The sequence below is a fragment of the Eleutherodactylus coqui genome, chromosome 7, assembly GCF_035609145.1.
Source record: "Eleutherodactylus coqui strain aEleCoq1 chromosome 7, aEleCoq1.hap1, whole genome shotgun sequence".
Classification (NCBI taxonomy): Eukaryota; Metazoa; Chordata; class Amphibia; order Anura; family Eleutherodactylidae; genus Eleutherodactylus; species Eleutherodactylus coqui.
In genome coordinates, this window is record NC_089843.1 from 198,213,701 (window position 1) to 198,234,705 (window position 21,005).

Consider the following 21,005-nt stretch of genomic DNA (forward strand, 5'->3'; position numbering starts at 1 on the left):
GTAAAAACAAATATCATCAGTAATATGGACTTCCATCAAGCAAGGGAAATACAAAGCCTTCATTCACATGGACAGCAGTAAGGGCTCATTCACATGGGCATGAAAATCACGCAGAAAATGACTGCGTAAAGAGAAATTGTGCGAAAATCTATCTATCTATCAATACTCACCTGTCCCGCGGCTTCTTAGTCCCTTGCGATGGTCCCCGGCGCTGCGGCAAACTGCCGTGTTCTCTGCACTGAGATATCCTCTTCTTTCTGGTGGCAGGGCTTTGAATACCCCACCTCCAGCAAAGCGAGCACTGTGATTGGATCGAGCGCCAGCCATTTAGAGTCGGCGCTCGATCATTTACAGCCATTTAGTGATAAAAGAGGGGTCTGGACCCTTTCCTGAGTGTTACAATATTACATGTTTTTATTACATGTTTTATCACCGATTACTTCAGAAGGGTCGGTGATCCGGGGATTATTCTGAATAATGGATCAGTCAGGAAGGAATTTTTCACCTTAAATAAGGAAAATTGACTTCTACCTCATTGGAGGTTTTTTTGCCTGCCTCTGGATCAACATTTGGAGGGGATAAGACTGAACTGGATGGACATGTCTTTTTTGAGCCTAACATACTATGTTATGTTGACATTAGCAATCTATTTGTAGTCCAGGTAAGTTCCTCCTAATTGTGCCTATTGCTATAGTAGTGTTTCTGTCTAATATATAGGTCCTCTTCATGGCATCAAATCAGTTCGTACCCATCAAGGCAGGAAGAAGGGCCGCATGTTTCCCAGCAGAACATTGCCCTGAGCATCACGCTGCCTCCACCTTGATTTTTTTCCATGCTGCACCCATGGTTATAGTAGTTCTTCTGTAGGAAAAGACCAGATTTGCGAGCCTCAATACTCTTGGGCATCATTGAGTCTTGGGCACCCATTACACTGTCATTAGTATACTGGTTATCCTCGGACCACGTTTGGTAGCAACCAACCACTACATACTAAAATAGGCAACAAAACCTGCCATTTTGGAGATGCTGTCATCTAACCATCACAATTTGTCACTGTCACTCAAATCCTTGTGCTAGCCCATTTTTCCTACCTCCAACACATCAACTTCAAGAATTGACTGTTCAACTAATGGCATAACCAATGTTATTCACTTCTTTTAATATTATGGATGATCATTTATACAATACCTTCACAGTACATGAGAAATAAAGTTGAAAATCTGCGGCTGTTTATATCATACAATCCAATCAAATCTTTTAGAAGTTGTCTCTGTTCATAAAGTGTCCACTTGTGCATTGAAATGTGTTCATTTTGACCCTACTGCCATCTTCCTAAAAGATGTTTTTTTTTTCCCCCAGTTAGCAAAGATGTGCAATTACAGCAAGTGGAAGAAGACGTGTAATGTCTTGTTTATCATTTTTGCCTTGGTTTTTTGCATCACCCGTTTGTTTCTTCTACCCACCAGGTGAGATCTGAAAGCTTATTTAGTGTGTGTTTTCCTCATTGCTGAGCATAAGAAAATGTGTTGTGTGTTGGGTTATGTCCATATGCGTCAAGTGAAAAAATAACCCTATATGTCATCGCAAAAACACAGTAAAAATAATTCTGGTAGCTGAAAAAAAGGCAGTAAAACCACCACATGAGTAAAATCCCTAAAACGTTTCTGGTTCATTAGAACCAAAACATCTTGGTCCTTAATGGGTTAATCAGCCTACTTTGTACATTTTTAGTACACTATATAAACATTTATGGCATATCCACAGCAGGGAGTTTTTCACAGAGAATCCTTGCAGAACTTTGAGCGTTACATGTATTTCCATACTATTAACAGTATTAGAGAATGAGTTGGGTTACTGGTGAGAGAGGCTTCATCCGCAAGGAATAAAAGTGGGCTTGAGGTCAATCTAAAAGCTGTAACCCGTGCCATAATGAAGTCACCAAGAAGCAAGTCAATCTTGTATGACCGTAGTTCCTGTAGCTACACAGCCTCGGAAACACAAAGCGGACAGGGTTAGGTAGAAGTGATGGATTCTGATGGGAGGGAAGAACTTTGATCAATGTTTCTATAATGGAGACTTGATGCCGATGCTTCCTAAAAAAACAAAAAGGGTTTAAGTATGGTTCCCAGTCTATTTATTAATTTGTCATCAGCGGCCGTTAGTCGAAGTCAGTGTAGAGAGAAGAAATGAAACCTTTCAGAGTGTTTGTATGCTTTACGTTGGAACAGGTAGCAAACCCATCGTAGCTGAAAGCTCTTAGGATTAGTAGCAATGGGAATGTTGGAGGATATCAAGAGCCGGAGGCATAAGTAGCATTGTAAGCGAGCAAACTGTACTTTAACTAGAAATGATAAGGCTGTTCCATCTATTGGCCTTCGTGTATAGTAAGAAGATGAGGGCATGAATATTTGACCTTTTTCAGTAAGGGTCCGTTACACCAAGTGATCTATCGATTAAATGAGAATGTTAAAGTTCGCTTGGACAGCCTGTTTATACAGGCAGATACATCGTTGGCTCATTCAAACGAGAAATCATTCAGTCGTTCTCATTCACTACATCAGTAACTGAGAATGACCGACCGATCGGTATTTAAACTAACTGATTAATGAAGGAGCCAACGAGGATTTCTATGCCTGCACAAAATGAATGACGAACGAAAAGGGAATATTTGTTCCATGTAAAAGGGCCTTTAGTCAATAACTGATAGCGAGACTGACACAGCAAAGAGTAAAATTTAGGATTTCAAAATAATATTTAAACCACATATGGATGAAAACAGACTATAACAGCAGGGGTTGTGGCCAGAGCTCCTGCAGACACCGGCGTATGACTGAAGCACATGTACGACAGGTCAGCGCTTGTCTGTAACTGTGAAGACATTCATTACAAATGAATGTTCAGTCAAATCTGTAACAGTATTCATGATGAAAAGCAACATTCCAATATGTTGGTCAGCGTTACTGATCAAGTGTTCTAACCATCCTGCTAAATGCCTGACTTTCTGTTGTTTAGGATCATCTATAGCACATATTATTCTTCCATGATAAGATTCCAGCCCTTCTTTGGATATTATTTCTTCAATGCTCTTCTAATGACACTACAAGTACTTCATATTTTTTGGGCGTACATGATTCTCCAAATGATATACCGATTCACATTTACTGGCACGGTAAGAGTATTATTACTTCATGCTCTATGAACATTGTGTCAATTTCAAGCTGTATGAGCATTCTGATGTAACTACTTGTGGGATTAATTATGCAATAGTATCTGCATTCATAAAGCAATGGATGTGTGTGCCTATCATTTTAAACTGAATTGCCTTATAAAAACACAGCTGCAGGGGTGCGGCGCAGAGGAGCCCCAGTCTTGGTGGCCTCCCCTGGTACGCCGGCTCCGGGCACGCGCTCCCATGCGCAGGGGGCGTACGCCTAGTTAGCCAGGTTGCTGGGGACACGGCGGGTTAACACTCCGTTGCTATGACACCTGGGTGCGCTTGCTCTGCACTCATTGCTGGGTGTCTGCTCTCTGCTCTGCACTCGCTACTTGAGGTCTGGGTCTCTCCTCTGGACTCTCTGCTTAATGTCTGGGTCCTGCTGCTGTCAGGCTCCCCGCCCCAATGAGCTGCTGGGGTGGGAGTTCTGACAGCATTTAAACTGCTCAGTTCCTTCAGACCTTTGCCAGTGTTTGTTAGGTCTTCTGCTGCACTCGCGTTCCTTGGATTTGACTTACTTGCTTGGACCCCGACTTCGCCTGACCCTTTGTACTGCGTACCCTCCTGTTGCCGACCCAGATTACTTGATGAGCCTCTGTGTTTGTTTGTCTCTGTGTTTTTGTTTGTAGTCTGACTCCTCGCCCCTTATCCCTAGAGAGTCTAGGGACTGTCGCCCAGTTGTCGCCCTGGGGGTTAGCCCAGGGTGGCAAGTAGGTAGAGACAGGGGTTGCGGGCAGTTTCAGGGACTTCCAGTACCCGGACCCCAGTTCCCTGACATTGAGCCATCCGAACAAGAGGTAAAAATGCCTCTAGGCTGCATGTATCCAGCCCCATTAAAACAAGCTAAGACGCTTTTAGAAAGTGCACAGTTCTGTACAGCCTTATTGTCAAAGACTTTGTAACTCAGCTTTTTACTTACTCTTTTCTTACTTCTTTCCCATTAAAAATGTATCATTTCAGGTTGGTAACGATGTTCGCAGTGATGTGGAAGAGAGCGAGGAGAGTGGACAAGACAACAATAGAGCATTGGAGACAGAGACCCGGACTGGCTACTTGACCAGCAACAATAACAGTGTTTCTCGAAAAACTGTAGATAGTGGTGTGGCCAATATACATAACGGACACTTGAAGACTAACTAACTCCAACTGCTGGTGGAGAGCAACCAAAAATGTCACTACTATTCCATTGAAATTACTCTTCAGGCATTCTGGCCTAACTGCTTGGCAGATAACATAAATATTACATAGTCCTGCACATTGCAGAGCAGCATGTTGTAGGTAGTTAATAATTTATATAGTTGGGTGATGTACATACATGCCCGAGTTCTAATATTTCCTAACCTGCAGGGCTTACAGGTACATGATGCTAAACTTTAGTGAATTATGCTCTTTAGGATAGGCATGTATCCTGCACCGCATAGGGCAACCAAATATTGCTAACTTTACATAGCTGTATACTGTATGTAGGAGTAAATCACTGCTTTTAAAACTTTTTTCAAGCTATTTTCTGCATTGAATCGTATAATGCCTTGATGGGAAATTCCAGCAGTTTTTTTTCACATTCATAAATAATACCTTCCTTTGATAATGTACAAATGAGATATTCATTAATGTAATACCTGAAACAGAATCTTCTTTTATTACTGTTCCATTCTTCTAAAAGATGCCTTAGAATATGTGTATTTTAGACACTGGAACCTGATTGGCTTCACTGTGAGATTGAAAAATCTTTCTATATATATATGTGTCTGCTTTGAGGGAGGAATGTATAGTTATTTAACTATTTTTTTATGTTGTTAATATTGAAGAACAATTACCAGAAGTACATGACAATGTATTAACCTATACTACTATATGTTGGAAATATGCACTGTACATATACTGTACATATACGCAGTCTGATGCACCACTTCATGTTATAAGCAATAGTCTTTACACTGATAGCTGGTTTCTTTGGCTGTGTAAGACCTTGTACAGCATATGAACAACACATAAATCTAAGTCAAAGTAATACAATTATTTGTAGAATTCTAAGACCACTTCCACATAGCAGTATTTTGGTTGGTGTTTCCATCAGTATTTGTAAGTAAGCGCTGTATGAGCGTTCATATGTAACTTCACTTGTGAAGATTCCCGTGGATAAATAATATAATGAAGAATCCTATTCTGCCCACTGAGGTCAGTTGTGAGCACACAACATTATATACTTCTAATCGATAATCCTCAGGCTACCGCCAACTCCACAGATGCCAAATGCCTGCGGTTCAGATGAAGCGATCACTGTCAAATTTTGGCCTAGGATGGAGTGCAATCAGGCACAGATCCTAATAGAAGTCGCTGAAAACTGCTTTTTGGTTATATAACCTATATTGATTCCAGAGCTTCCACTACATGTTTCAAATTCATATCCTTATATCATTATTACCGTAATTATTATTTGTGGTCTAAACACTTCTCTTTCTCCTTCTAAATAAATATCTCTAAAAAAAACATTAATACAAAAATATATAAGTAGTAAATAACATAAAATGGTTAAATGTTTAAATAAATCGTGTCAATAAAAGAAGTCAGTATAAAAATACGTGACCTCATAGGACTATGCAAAGATAGCTACCAATATTCTTATCTATAAAAGTCAGAATAAACCAATTTAAATCCCCTTTTAAGGTGCATTTAGACTGAAAGATAATCACTCAAACGACAGTTTTTTGAGCGATCATCTTTGAATAACTCTTAAGTAGCTAATTAGCTACTTAAAGAGTTAAATGCAGGCAGAGAGGGACACCACTGTTAGTGCCGAGAACAGCACTTTGTTTTGCAGATATCAGCGGTGTGCCCGCTAAGCTGATAGCTCCGAGAAACAGCAGGAGCACTGACCGCTGCTTTGTTCTCGGAGCTTTCAGCTGGTATCCTGCTGGGAAGTCCCAGTGGGATACCAGCTGAAAGAATGCTATCAGTACCGCCCACTGAGAAAATCAGCATGCGGCCCTGATACGAGTCGATGATTTCTAGCATCCTGCTTCAAGGACTATGTGGGCAGAGGAACTTAATGATGCTCTGAACTTTGACGAACTGGGGGGGGGGGGACAACGCCCATGAGAAGTTTTATAATACTTGGCAGATCTGGTACTCTTTCCGGTCCTCGGAGAGATTCAATCCCTGGGTAGACTCTGGTCTGCTGTAAGCCTCGGCTTGAGAGAGGGTGAGAACGGCTCGGTGTGGATGTTGTTCTCTCTTATGATCTTGATAGCTCCCCAGCTACCCTTCCCCTCCCCACCCTCCCTATGATTCGACCCCCCCATCTGGTTTTGTGTCCCCTGGTTATGTCTTGTGTCTTTGCATACTGTTATCCATTATAATTTTGTGTATATTTCTATTTCTTTTTCTAGGTCTCTTTTTCGGTAAAGCCGATAGAGGCCCTATTGAGCTCATGGTAATTAAGTAAACACTCTTGCAACATAATTGAGATCATGTATATTACTGTAATGTTTTGGAAAAAAACCTTCTAATAAAAATATTTTGAACCTAAATACATTACAGTGTTGCATTATATAGATGCATCACAAATAAATATTTATTACCTTAAATATCCTCACTAACCCTTCTAAGGCCGCCTGCAGACAAGCGGGCCGGATCCGGCAGCGAGGATTCTCGCCGCGGGACCCGACCCCAGCGCCTGCAGGGAGGAGCGCGTACTTACCCGCGCCCGGTGGCCCCGGCTCTTTCGTGTGCCGGCTGCCGGGCAGCCGGCACATGCGCAGACTGGAGCCGGCGGCCGGGTGAGTGACATGCCGCGGTTTGTTTGCCGCGAGAGATTTCGCGCGGCCAAACCGGGGCCGTCTGCATAGGAGTGCGTATTGTTATGCACTCCTATGCAGGCTTTCAGTGGCGGAAATCCCGCCGCGGCATTTCCTCCCAAGTGCAGGCGGACTTAGTCCAGTGAAACGAGAGCAAAGGCATATTTTATCTTCTCTAGTACTATCATATGTAGTTATTGTCATCTGTTTATACTTTTAAATGATTTTACTTTAAAGTAAGTACACTGCAGGGGATAATGACAGATTAGTACATAGCCTTTATTACAAATGAGCAGACCTCAGCGGCAGTAGAAAGTTTTAGAACAATCAGCGACCATATCATTGCTATCCGGATACGTGGTAAGCCAGTGAACATCTCAATCTTACTGGTCTATGCCCCAATGAGAGATGCTGAGGAGGAAACCATTGAAAATTTTTATGCTAACGTCCAGAAAACTCTAAACGAAGTGCCAAAGAAGTACATCATTTACATTATGGGCAACTTTAATTCCAAAGTTGGCAGCCAGCCAGAAACAACTACCACAGGAAGATTCGGCCTTGTTGAAAGAAATGAAGCTGGTGATCACCTAGTGATCATTCTCCCAAGAAAATCGGCTCATGATAACAAACACACATGGTTTATGTAACCCAAACGCCGACTGTACACGTCGACATCCAACAATGGCCTCCATCGAAATCAGATTGACTACATCCTCTAATCATCATTAGCAAAGTTCAGTCGTTGCAATAAAACTCTTTCCTGGTACCGACTGCGGCACTGATCATGAACTCCTTGCAGCTAAAATCAACACTAAATTCTGTAGCATTAAGAAAGGTGCTTCATTGAGAAAATTCAGCACCCCTAAAAATTCCCCAATCATACACTATTGAGGTAGCAAACAGATTTGAAATGCTTGACACGTCAAAAAAGCATCCAGAGGAACTATGGCACGATATACAGTCCACAGTTACGGGAACTGTGCATTCACCTATAAGAAGCAGGAAAAACGATGCTATTGGTTTTTCCGAGCAAACCCTTAGAATATCCAATAAAACAAGAGTAGCAAAGGTGGCCAGCAATAAAGAGAAAGTTTGGCAACTAAAAGGAAAGACAAGGAAATGGACTAGCCGATTTTCAGCAAGCGGCAAGGAAAGACAATAAATTCGACTGGAATGAGCGTTGCAGACCACTAGAAGCAGAAGCAATTAAAGGCCACATCCAAAGCCTATTCCTACAGGTCAAGATGGCCCAAAAACCTTTCATTGAAAAAATTGGAAGCAACTCACTGACCAACAGAGTATTAAGGATAGGTGTAGGGAATACACAGAGGAACTATATGCCTGCAACCACATACCTGGACCATTGCATGAGGTGGAGCATGTGGACTAGGAGCCCTCCATTATGGAGACAGAAATGGTTATGGCAATGAAACAACTAGCCAAAAATAAAGCTCCAGGCATAGATAACATACCATCAGAGCTATTGCTGCCAGTACCAGTGGAAACCATAACGGTGCTGTGCCATACAGTATGGGTATCCACACAATGGCCACAGGACTGGAAAATATTTGTCTTCGTCCCTCTACCAAAGAAAGGCGACTCCCAAAATTGCTCCAACTACTGAACAATAGCCCTCATTTTGCTTGCAAGCAAGATCCTTCTCAAAATTATACAGAAAAGCCTGAGATCAGTAGTCGAAGTGGCACTCCCTGATGCACAGGCAGGATTCCAGCGATGGCACGGCACCCGCAACCATATTGCAAACATGCGCACGACCATGAAAAAAGCTAGAGAATACCAAAATAATATCTACATGTGCTTCATCGACTACATCAAGGCCTTTGATTGCATCGACCATGACAAGCTATGGCACACCCTACAAGAGCTGGGTGTATCGGCACATCTAGTCACGCTGATAAAATCACTTTATATCAATCAAAAGGCCGCTGTGAGAACACAGATTGGTTTGGGATCAGCAAAGGTGTCCAAAACGGCTGCATCTTCTCACCCTTCTTTTTTAACCTAAATATGTACAGGAGAGATAGCAGCATAACAGGTGCTTCCAAAGTATTTAAGAACAAGAACTTTATTGTTTCATCCTTTTAAAACAGGCATCGTTTCGACCTTTTACGGTCTTTCTCAAGCCGATAAGAAAATGCAGAAGTGATCATGCAGAAAATGGACCTGGACGAATTGGAAACCTGGGTGAGAATAGGTAGCAGAAACATCAACAATCTCAGTTATGCAGATGATATAACTCTGCTTGCAGAAACAGAAGCTGGTCTGAACCAGCTGATATGTAAGATTAAAACTGAAATTGAAAAAATGGTTCTGTGATCTGAATTTAAAGAAAGCAAAAACTATGAGAACTACAAAAAATTGCCTGATTCAAATCAAAATTCGACAACATGGCCATAGAATGCGTGCAAGACTTCATCTTCCTTCATTTGAAAATTGACCAGGGTGGACAATCTATGCCAGAGATAAAACCTTGGATAGCATTGGGGTAAAGTGCAATGCTAAACATTGACAAAATCTGGAAAAGTAGGGATATTGGCATATCAACTAAGGGCTCCTTCCCACGGACGGTTGCCTGCAGCTATTAGGTTCTATTGAACCTAACAGCACAATGCTTACAGTGTGGAATTCCGCACCGTAAAATCACCCGACCTCACCCACGGCATGCTCTATTTGCCGCGGGTGTACGCGCAGACAGCTTCCATTGCAGTCAATGGAATCCGTCCGTCACGCTATCTTCCGCTGTAGCACAGCGGAAGATAGCGTGAAACCGCCTACCACCAGCCGCGTCATGTGACGCTGTGGGCGTGTCATATGACGCGGCCAGCGCGTCACGCGCTCTATTGCGCATGCGCGCCGAAGCGTCATTCGGGACGTAGGACGCCAGATCCGGAGGTAAGTATTGGGGTCTCTGGGGGGTGCCGTGACGGGCTGGCGGAACCCGTCACGGCCGTGTGAAGCCGGCCTAAATGCAGAATTGTGTGAACCATCGCTTCCTCATAGCCATATATGGATGTGAAAGCTGGACTGCAAAAAAAGCAGATAGAAGAAGGATTGATGCATTCGACCTGTGGTGCCGGCAAAAGCTGCTGTGCATACCCCGGACAGCAAGAAAAACAAACAGAAGTCCTGAAACATATAATGCCCATTCTATCACTGAAGGGGAAGACGGCCAAACTCAGGCTCACGTATTTTGGCCATGTAATGCGAGCAGAGTCGCTAGAAAAATCTATAATGCTTGAACAGATCAGGGAAAAAAGACTACCTGGCCCCCAAAGGACATGATGGCTTGATACTGTCAAAGCTGATACTGCCATGGATATCAGACAACTTGAAAAAGCTGTCACGTCCACCCAGGACATGCTGGATCCGTAACCCGCAGATCTCGCACAAATGCACACAAACCATGTCAAAACAATAGTAAACCAAAACACTGGAACTCTATCCTTTATCTAAACAAACACAGGGACAGGACCTGCCTAAATGCAGGCAATTCATTCTGACAAGTACGCACCTGGCCTCGTACCTCAGACCTTAGTTAACTCTATGTGGGACTGGGGAATAACATAAGAATCAATATAGAAATTAAAAACAATCACAGACTTGGCTTTGAGCAGTTAAATTAGAGATCCAGGACCAAGCTTGAGTGAAGACTGAAGATTCAACAGCAATTCAGCTCAGCATCAGGCCAGGCAAAATAGCCCTGACAATTACCCACAGGTGCGACCAAACATGTCTCACTTAATACCACACCCACCGGAGCCAGAATAGAGAACCACCTACAAAACCTGTACCAGATTATCAGTAAGGCAGCAATCCAAGAACTACCACAACAGAAGCAGTGCAAAACCTGAAAAACACAGAGGAAGTTCGCATTTAGGGTCACCGAGGGTCATGAATGACTAAACGGCTAACAACAACATACTGTCATCCATTTATACTGACTCCTCCATGGGCTATGAAGACATGAGTTGCCAGTGCAATAGAATGTAAGGCAGCTTTGTAGCAGCAATATTGCTGTCGCCCGTGCAGATACAGCCTTAACAATATAAAAAGTAAAAAGACTAATACTGAAAGTGTCGGCCCCTTTAATAAATAATGTAGGAAAAATTGTAGAGGGTGATGTGGAGAAAACATTTATTAAATAGCTTTTTCTCCAGTGTATTCACAGAGGAAAATGAAATGTCAGATGAGATGCAGAGTGATAAAGTAAACTCTCCACTATATGTCATCGGTCTAACCCAGGAAGAATTGAAGACTGGTCTTAAAAATATTAAAATTGGCAAATCATTGGGTCGCGATGACATATTTCAAAGAAATTAAGTAATGTGACAGACAGACCTTTATTTCTTATATTTAAGAACTCAATAGTGATGAGCTCTGTTCCATTGGAATGGCAAATAGCCAATCTTGGACCAATATTCAAAAAGGGGTCAAAAGTGAAGCTGGAAAATACAGGCCAGTAAGTCTTACTTCTATTGTGGGTAAAATGTTTGAAGGGTTCCTAAGAGATGCTATCCTGGAGTACCTCAAGAAAAATAGCTGTATAACTCCATATCAACATGGATTTATGAGAGATTGCTCCTGTTAAACCAATCTGATCAGATTCTATGAGATGTTAAGTTCTAGACTAGACTGGGAAGAGTCATTGGATCTTGTGTATCTGGACTTTTCCAAAGCATTTGATATAGTGCCACATAAAAGATTGGTATATAAAATGAGAATGCTTGGTCTGGGTGAGAATGTGGGTAAGTAACTGGTCAGTGACAGAAAGCAGAGGGTGGTTATTAATGGTACATGCTCTGGTTGGGTCATCGTTACTAGTGGGATACCACAGGAGGCAGTAAAGGAGGGCTCACTGTTACTAGTGGGGTACCACAGAGGGCAGTACTGGGCCCTATTCTTTTTAATATATTTATTAATGACCTGGTAGAAGGATTAAGCAGTAAAATCTCAATATTTGCAGATGATATAAAACTATGTAAATAAATTAAGAGAAAACACAAGGCAGTTGCAAGAAGATCTGAATAAGTTGGGGACAGAAAAATGCAAATGAGGTTTAACACTAAAAGATGTAAAGTTGCACACTAAATGGGAAACCACTGGTTTAGATTCTTATTAGGTTGTTTCTCCAAGGTCTGATATGGCTCTATTTCTTATAAAAATTCCTCATTAGAGAAATATCATTACAAACTCATTAAAGGAATATTTTTTTATACGTGATGCCCTCAACTGATATATTCTCAATCTGAAATGCACACAAGGCTTTTGTTCAAGTTCTTCTTAAAAAATTAAGCTCCCATCACAAAAAAAGTAGAACAAGTACGAGTTAGGCAGCCTTCACACAGGTGAGAAAATCAAATGAGATTTGTGAGTTGCAAGCCACGCAAATCTTGTGCAAATATGAACCCCCTTCTTTTGAATGGGGTCATACACATGAGCAACGGTTTTCTGCATTGCACCTCGATATGATGCAGGAAACAAATTGCGACATGTTCTATCTCTGCTTGCTCTTGCATCGCAGCACCCATTATTTTTAATGGGGCCAGTGCCAGCATCGCACCATGTGCTAGGTACATGCGATGCGAGGTCTCCCATTGAAGTACAGCTAGGCTGTTTTGACATAAAAAGGCCTCACAACCATGGGGAATTCACATGTTGGTGAGCAAGATATGGGGCCGTGATTCACGGCCCCATATCGCGCTCGCCCATGTAAAGTTAGCCTAATGGGTCATTTACAGAAGCACTTTTATGTAATTCCTCGTGTAAAATAAAAGGAACGCAATAAAACACAGAGTGTTAATGCAGCAGAAATGCAGTGCTAAACTCTAACTCAGAACCTGAAGGTTGCGGGTGCAATCCCCATGTGGCTCAGGTAGCCGGCCCAAGGTTGACTCAGACTTCCATCCTTCCAGCTTGGGAGGTAAAAGATGACTAGGGAAGACAATGGACAGCCACCCTGCAAAAACAGTCTGCCAAGTAAAAGTCAGTCATGACTTGGTGCTTGAACCAGGGGACTTTACCTTGCTGTACTTTTGAGAAGGATATATGTATATATATATATATATATATATATATATATATATATATATATATATATATATATATATATACCCTTGTAGGTAGAAAGGAAAACACTGGAATATATACATTTACATAGGTATAGTTATGTGCCTTTCTTTTTATGTATACTAACTTTATTCTCATTTGTACTAACTCTATGAAAAAAACTTAATACGTCGCCTTATACCAGATATGCCAAAGGCCTTGCAAGGCGAAGACAAAATGTATCTTGAACAAAATGTATCTTAAAACACAGCAAAGAAGAATCGGACGAAGGACGCGTACTTGGCTGTTTTCCCGGAGGCGCCAGTATTAAGATAACGACTGTTCATTCAACTATGTATATAATTTTCACTGTCTCAGGCCGGAAATCCGGACTTCCCATATATGGTTATGAGCCCATCACCCAATTCCTGGTGATGAGACAAAGGGTATAAGATCTCATGTAATCTGTAATAAAGCAGAGCCATGTCCCGTGTGAGAAACTATACCAGACCTCCGTGTGGTGTCTCTTCTTACCGCCGGCAGCGGGGCAAGTGGGGTGGGCCTGATTGGTGCTATACTTAGAATATTACCCTGACAATGGCGCAACCAACTGTGGGGCGACAAAGCCAGAGCCTACAACGCATTCCACCCGGATCCACGCCGCGGAGAAGCCGTCCTGCTGCAAACCGAGCCTGATCAACTCACAGAACTCCAGGTAAGACCAGCATATATTTATGTTGTGTTTTACGCTGAGAGTCTTGCAGCGGGACTGACTATCTGTGGTTTGTGACCGGACGGGTTGGGTTAAGAGTTCTACACGGTAACTCGTGTGGGCTCCGGGTTTGCTGTCATGGACCACTGACCGTGATATGCGCACCAATGGGTCACCCAGAAACTAGTCTGTAGTTTATTTGTACTTTGAAGTCCGTAGTGTTTTAGCAATAGTGAAGGTTGTTTGTTGTATCTGCAGAAGTTTTTTTTTCTCTTTCTTTTCATTTAGTCTCACAAGAGAAGGGACCCTCGGTTATTTTTCCAGTATATAAGGGGCTAACAATTTGAAAATTAAGAGGGATGCATTTTGTGAGACAGGCTTCATAGGAGAAGGGACCCTCGGTTGTTTTGCCGGTATATAAGGGGCTGACAATTTGAAAATTAAGAGGGATGCATTCTATGGAGCGTGTTATTATTATCATTGTTGTTCTAATATGCGTAAGACCTTATTAAAGAAGACAGAGCCCCTTATGGGCCGCCGCCGTGCGGATCAATTGGTGGAGGAGAGACGAGTTCCAATCTGTAGACTGTAAGAAAACCTATGAAAATGTGTGACATCGACCCGCACGGTATATTACAAAAATGGTGTCTGGGAGGAGGTCTTTAGGACCAAGAGGCGCCTTGGAAGATCAAGGTTTGCTAGAAAGTGCTGGAGGAGAAGGAGAGAGAGAGACAGTCAGAGAAAGTTAGGTATGTACACATTATTTGTTTAAGAAAGTATCCGTAAGTGAAATGTTGAAAAGTACAGTAAGTGATCAAGAGGGCGTCAGGAGAGTGTCTATTGAAGGTTATATTGGCAGTTAGGTAGGGGAGAGAAATAAGGGGAACAAGCAAAGTCGAGAAGAAAGTTACAATGCATGTGATTTGTTGGCAAAGAGAGAGGGAAAGGTGTATAATATGTATAATCCATACTAGGTGGATATATGTGTGTATATATGTATATACTGTATGTGCAAATAGTTAACTGAGCTCGCTTTTAGAAGAGAAGGTTTTGTTGACATGTAGCTGCGAGCTTGTGTTTAGTTTTCAAGGTCGGAAGATAACAGCGAGAGAGAATGAAGTGCTGACCCTGGAGAATGTCTCTGCTTGCTTAAAATGAATCGAAATGAATTTAATTAATTATACTGTCTTAGTAGGCAGGAAATATAGCAATTTCTAAGGTATATTTTTACTTATACAGGGGTTGAAAATGAATGTTGCAAGGTCCCAGCATATGTGTTAATTATGAGTTCAAATGCAGGCAATAGTTAAACTAAAACAATTCAGTCTGTGTTTCATATTCAGAGAGATAACAGTTGGTCTTCACAAAGGTGGGGGCTTTCAGACTTCACTCTCAGCTCAGGGTCAAATACAGAGAAAGAAAGACAAGGGGGGCTGAAAAATACCCACAGATTCTAAAACACTTCAGCGTTTAATACAGCATATAATAGCTTAAGTAGATAAGAAAGATAGAATGTCTCAGTCACTCAGCAAATTTTTTTTCACATAATTTGTCAAAGATAGCGCTCATTCACAATCTCATCTCAATAGAATCATGTACTTTATAACATAATAGCACTCACCTCAATGTTTTTCAACTGATGTATGTTTGTTTGTCAAACTTTTTGTCTGTGCATCTGTATGTACTGGTACACCTTCAATAGGGGGTGACGGAGCAGACTTGAGCGCATGGATGGATGAGAGTTAGTGACCCATGTTCGCGCTGTGTGGAATGTGTGATGCAGGTAATGACTGGGGATAAAAGTCCTCCCCATGCATGGGACTTTGCTTGGTTGAGATGTGGACGTGTAGACTGTTAAGCTGAAATGAGCTGTGAAGAAAGACGCAAGGAGCCAATATCGAAGGGGTGGAGCTAGATGATGTAATAGTACGTAGTAATGTTTCATCCCTCTTGTCCAAGGGAGGGGGTGAGGATCTTGAACAGCTAGTAAAAGTTTTTGTTTTGTTTTTTCTCCTGTCTCAAATTTGATAAGACATTGCAGGCAGGAACAGACTAATAATGAATTTGCTTAAAGGAATATCACATTTCAAATAATAATAGGTGTTTGTAGATTATTCTGCCCCGGTGTAACTCATGTCTCTGCTATTGGTGCTAACATCTTACAGGCCTTATCTGCATCCATCAAATCTTTTTACAATGTTGTACTACCTTGAACTCGGCTACTATTCTTCCAATTGCGTACCCGGGTTCAAAGGGGGGGAGGAGAAGGCATAGGTGATCTAGGTATTGCAAGTCAGCCATTTTTAAATTTTTTGCAAGCCATTTTTAAATTTTTTACATTTTTTGCAACAAGGTTCTGATCTATTTGAAATAAAATATCAGCATGATTGTCTAGCATTGATGCAACAAGAAAATTTAAGTTTTAAAAAAAAGTTACTGAAAGCCCTTGTTAACAATGCATATTTTGAGTTGTTTTTTATAGATGGTACCCAGGGTGATTGACGACTCCACACTGGATATGCAGTGGTCACGCAGTGGTCACGCAGAACAAGAAGCGGAATGGAATGCCCTCACTGAGGCGTGGAGAGTGGCGAAAGGTAAGACGGCAAACATTTACACTGACTCCCGGTATGCATTTGGCACAGCTCATGATTACGGCCCAACATGGAAGGCCAGACAGTTTTTTACCTCAGCAGGACAGCCAATTAAAAATGTTGCAGCGGTGCAGTCTCATGGAGACCCTACTTCTACCTGACAAGGTGGAAAGCTCACACCAATTCTTACACCGGAGAAGCAAGAGGCAACGCCATCACAGGCCACACAGCAAAGGCAGTGGCCCTCAAGCCGTGGAAGAAAGAAGAAAAGAAGAATTTAACAATAACTTTGGACTTTGACAAAAACTTGGACTTTGATATAAACTTGGACTTTGATAATAACTTTGGACTTTGATATGCTAAAGACTTTGCAGTTACAAGCCAGCAAGGAAGAAAAAGACAAATGGACTAAAAAGGGACGGCGTATGGTGAACAGTCAACAGCACTTGCCTACCACGGTCCCTGTGCCCCATGATGGCCCAGCTGACGCACGGAAAGACGCACCTCTCAAAGCAGTAATGATGTCGACGCTTGAATGAGGACGGGTGGCTCCTGGGTTTTCTGTAGCTGCTGCATCATTTGTCCAATTTTGCATGATCTTTGCCGTAAGCAACAGGGCAGAAGTAAATTTGCCATATCACACTTGCCTAGACCACTCTACCCATTTCAGGGATTGCAAATTGGCTACACTCAGCTCCCACTTGTTGGGAAGCATGAATATGTGCTTGTTGTTGTTGATGTCTTTTCAGGTTGGAGACCTACTCTGTTACCAAAGTAAACAAGCAGGTAACCGTACAGAAGCTCATGAATGAGGTAATCTGCAGATATGGGGCACCGGAAGTAATTGAGTCAAACAAAGGTACACACTTCACAGGTGAAATAATGCAATACATCATGTCTGTTTTGGGTATATTCCAGGCTTTTCACACACCCTACCATCCGCGGAGTAGGGGGAAAGTAGATACAAAAGGCAATGAAGAAATGGGCAAATTTTGAATTGAGTGTCTTCTATTAGTTTTTCTTTTTCTTCGGAGGATACATGCCACAGTAGCTGAGTTTGGGGAATGATTTTCTTGTTAATTTTGTCATAGGTTTCTCCAAGGAATTGTCAATAATGCATTCTGCAGTCTCTGCTTTTCTCCCAGGTCCTACAGATGAGTGTCACAATCTAAAACCAGGTGACAGGGTCTATGTGAAAAAAGTTTGAGAGAGAAACCCTGTTTGAATGTCCCTACCAGATGTTGCTCACCACCCCAACTGCAGTCAAGCTAGAAGGAAAGCCCACTTGGATCCACACTTCGCACTGCAAAAACTCATGATCCTGTATGTCCTTTATATGCTATAATGTGGTACAATTCCTCTAACACACACCTTTGACTACTGTACACTAGCCCCCTGTTTCAGAACAAATTAATACAATGAAATGTGCAATATGAAGACTACACTGAGGGTGACAATCCAACACCGCATCGTGCTAAGAGAGAAGTTGACGCTCCAGGTGGTAACTTTGATCCACATGTACACATATATGCAATAGGAGTGCCAAGGGGGGTGCCAGATGAATTTAATTCTAGAGATCAGGTTAAAGCAGGTTTTGATTCCTTATTTGCTATTGTCACTGTTAATAATAATGTAGATTGGATGAATTATATCTATTACAATCAGCAGAGGTTTGTAAACTACACCAGAGATGCTTTGAAAGGGTTAGCTGACCAGTTAGGGCCCACTGCATCCATGGCGTTCCAAAATAGAGTGGCCGTGGATATGATTTTAGCAGAAAGAGGTGGGGTATGTAACTTCCTGTATGTGTATTATCCCTTTGATCAAAAAGAGTATGAGTAAGGGACTGGATAATGTGACCAAAATTTCCCTTGTTTGAAAAAGATGAAGAGCCAGTTCCGATAATGCCAACCAGATATGTTACCAGAAGAATGGAGAAATGTACTAGTACTGTGTCTGCCCCGGTCTCATAAGAGGGACTGTCAGTGGAATTTCCATTTGCCTAGGGATAGTGCAGAAGACCTTAGGTTCCGGCGAGGGCACACCCTGCGGGGTGTTAACTCGTACAGATAGAGGGTATGGATGCCCGGAAATAAGCCCAGGGAATCCATGGCCTCCTTCTGAGGTGAGGTAGGGATCCCCCCCTTTAGGAGTAGGGACTTACGGGCAGTGGAGAAACCCTGACGCAAGGAGAGACGACCGAGGAAGAGTGCAAGGTCTGGTACTTGATCTCCATATTAAGCTTTTTAGGGGGGTTTGAGAAGGATATATGTGTATATATATATATATATATATATATATATATATATATACCCTTGTAGGTAGAAAGGAAAACACTGGAATATATACATTTACATAGGTATAGTTATGTGCCTTTCTTTTTATGCATACTAACTTTATTCTCATTTGTACTAACTCTATGAAAAAAACTTAATACGTCGCCTTATACCAGATATGCCAAAGGCCTTGCAAGGCGAAGACAAAATGTATCTTGAACAAAATGTATCTTAAAACACAGCAAAGAAGAATCGGACGAAGGACGCGTACTTGGCTGTTTTCCCGGAGGCGCCAGTATTAAGATAACGACTGTTCATTCAACTATGTATATAATTTTCACTGTCTCAGGCCGGAAATCCGGACTTCCCATATATGGTTATGAGCCCATCACCCAATTCCTGGTGATGAGACAAAGGGTATAAGATCTCATGTAATCTGTAATAAAGCAGAGCCATGTCCCGTGTGAGAAACTATACCAGACCTCCGTGTGGTGTCTCTTCTTACCGCCGGCAGCGGGGCAAGTGGGGTGGGCCTGATTGGTGCTATACTTAGAATATTACCCTGACACTTTCACCTTTACAATTTATGTCAATGGTCAAAAGATGAGGACGTTAGTTTTAACAGGAGTGGACTGTTAGCTATTAACTCCTCACTTATCCTAGAATATGAAGAAAGGAGACACTACCTGAGACCACCAAAGTTACTTCCTTAGGGTGCCTACCCACTTGCGTTTTTTTTTCCTGCGATGCTAAAATGCGTTTTGCGTTTTTTCTCAAGAGCAATTAGTATAGAATGTTTTCTTGTCCATCTGGGGTTTTTTTTCCGTTTCATGGGGTTTTTTCACATAGGAACTGTCAGTTGCATTTGTCTCCTTATTTTTCTCTTAATGCACCCATGATTGTCAATGGAGGGCTGCAAAAATGCAGCGCCTCATGTTGTGCTCCGAAATTAACGCGCAAAAACGTGCGAAAATGGCGCGGAAAACGCCGCGTTTTTCACGCGCGAAAATCGGCAACGCAAGTGGGTAGGCACCCTTAGACAGAATTAGTGTGAAATATTTTTTCCTACTTTTAGTTGCCTAAACCTGGGGTGCATCTTAGTCAGGTGTGATTTTATAATTCGAAAAATACTGTATTTGAAAGAGTGGAAAGGGCAATGCTTGGGAAGAACAGGAAGCCTAAGGTGCAACTTCAGTAATTAGGGTGCAATTTTGGTATTTTCTGTACTTCCCAGTAGTATGTTATTCCCAGTAATGTTATTATTTCCTGTTGTGTTAAGTGTACCACGCATCTTGACTGGCCCTGGTATGTTACATGACTCTTGTTGCTCAGTTTTACTAAGTATGAAAATTTGCTCAGAAACGTTTCATTTTCAGAAGCTTCACTTTTATCATGGTGATTTTTTCACAAACAAGAAGATCAGACAAATGTATTAGAGACTTTAGTTCTCAAATAGATTTATTTAACTATATCATCCAAAGTGTAAGCATATATTTGTTTCCACTTGGGTTCAAATATGTGCCAAAAAGATTTCTCTCCTCGCGACTTCTACTTCACAGGTCTTCACAGATCTTCATTATTGTGTTGACAATTCCAGGAGAAGAAACATCTTCATACAGTGCAGGTTTAATAGGTAGAAGCTTTGTTGTTGGGATTGGGGATACATCTAGAAGGCCTGGGTTAGTGCTAGATTGGGGAATACATCTAGAAGGCCTGGATTAATGCTATATCACGTCAGTGAAGACTTACACATTAGATGAGTGTTGGCAGGGGCGTAACTATAGGGGATTCAGAGGATGCGGCTGCATCTGGGCCGAGGAGCCTAAGGGGGTCCATAATGCCTCTCTGCTCTATATAGGAAGCACAGTATTATGAATAAATAATTATAGTTGGGGGCCCTGGTAAAGATTTTGCAATGGGGCCCAGTAGCTTCAAGTTACGCCAAAGCCAACAATATCACTGTAGACAGCAGACCATCTAATGTGTAAGAGGGTGTCCCAACTATTCCCTAACATCAGATGTTGGAGGAAAGAAGGGATGGGCATGATGAATACAAAATTATACAAGATAATTAATACAGAGGAGGACAAAGAATGCAAATGTAGATAAGCTGGGGCTTGGGTAGAAAAATGTAAGGTCATGCACATGGGCAGGAGGAACGGATGTCACCAATACACACTAAATGGGGTACTGCTAGGGAAAAGTGATATGGAAAAAGACCTGGGGGTACTAGTTGACTGTAGATTTAACTGGAGCAATCAATGCCAGTCGGCTGCTGCAAAAGCAAATAAAGTCCTGGAGTGCACTTGTCAGGCCTCACATGGAATACTGTGTACAGTTCTGGAC

General features: G+C 42.0%; 1 protein-coding gene across 3 annotated transcripts in view; it reads left to right on the forward strand.

The window, feature by feature from the left end:
• Positions 1-6,748, forward strand: part of LOC136573073 (ceramide synthase 4-like) — a 91,652-nt gene extending 84,904 nt beyond the window's left edge. For all 3 annotated transcript variants that reach the window (XM_066574227.1, XM_066574228.1, XM_066574229.1), the window contains 3 exons: positions 1,360-1,466; positions 3,013-3,169; positions 4,175-6,748. In XM_066574227.1, coding sequence (XP_066430324.1) covers positions 1,360-1,466; positions 3,013-3,169; positions 4,175-4,354 — 444 coding nt within the window. In that variant the 3' untranslated portion in view covers positions 4,355-6,748. The remainder of the gene's footprint in view (positions 1-1,359; positions 1,467-3,012; positions 3,170-4,174) is intronic.
• Positions 6,749-21,005: the final 14,257 nt, after the last annotated feature.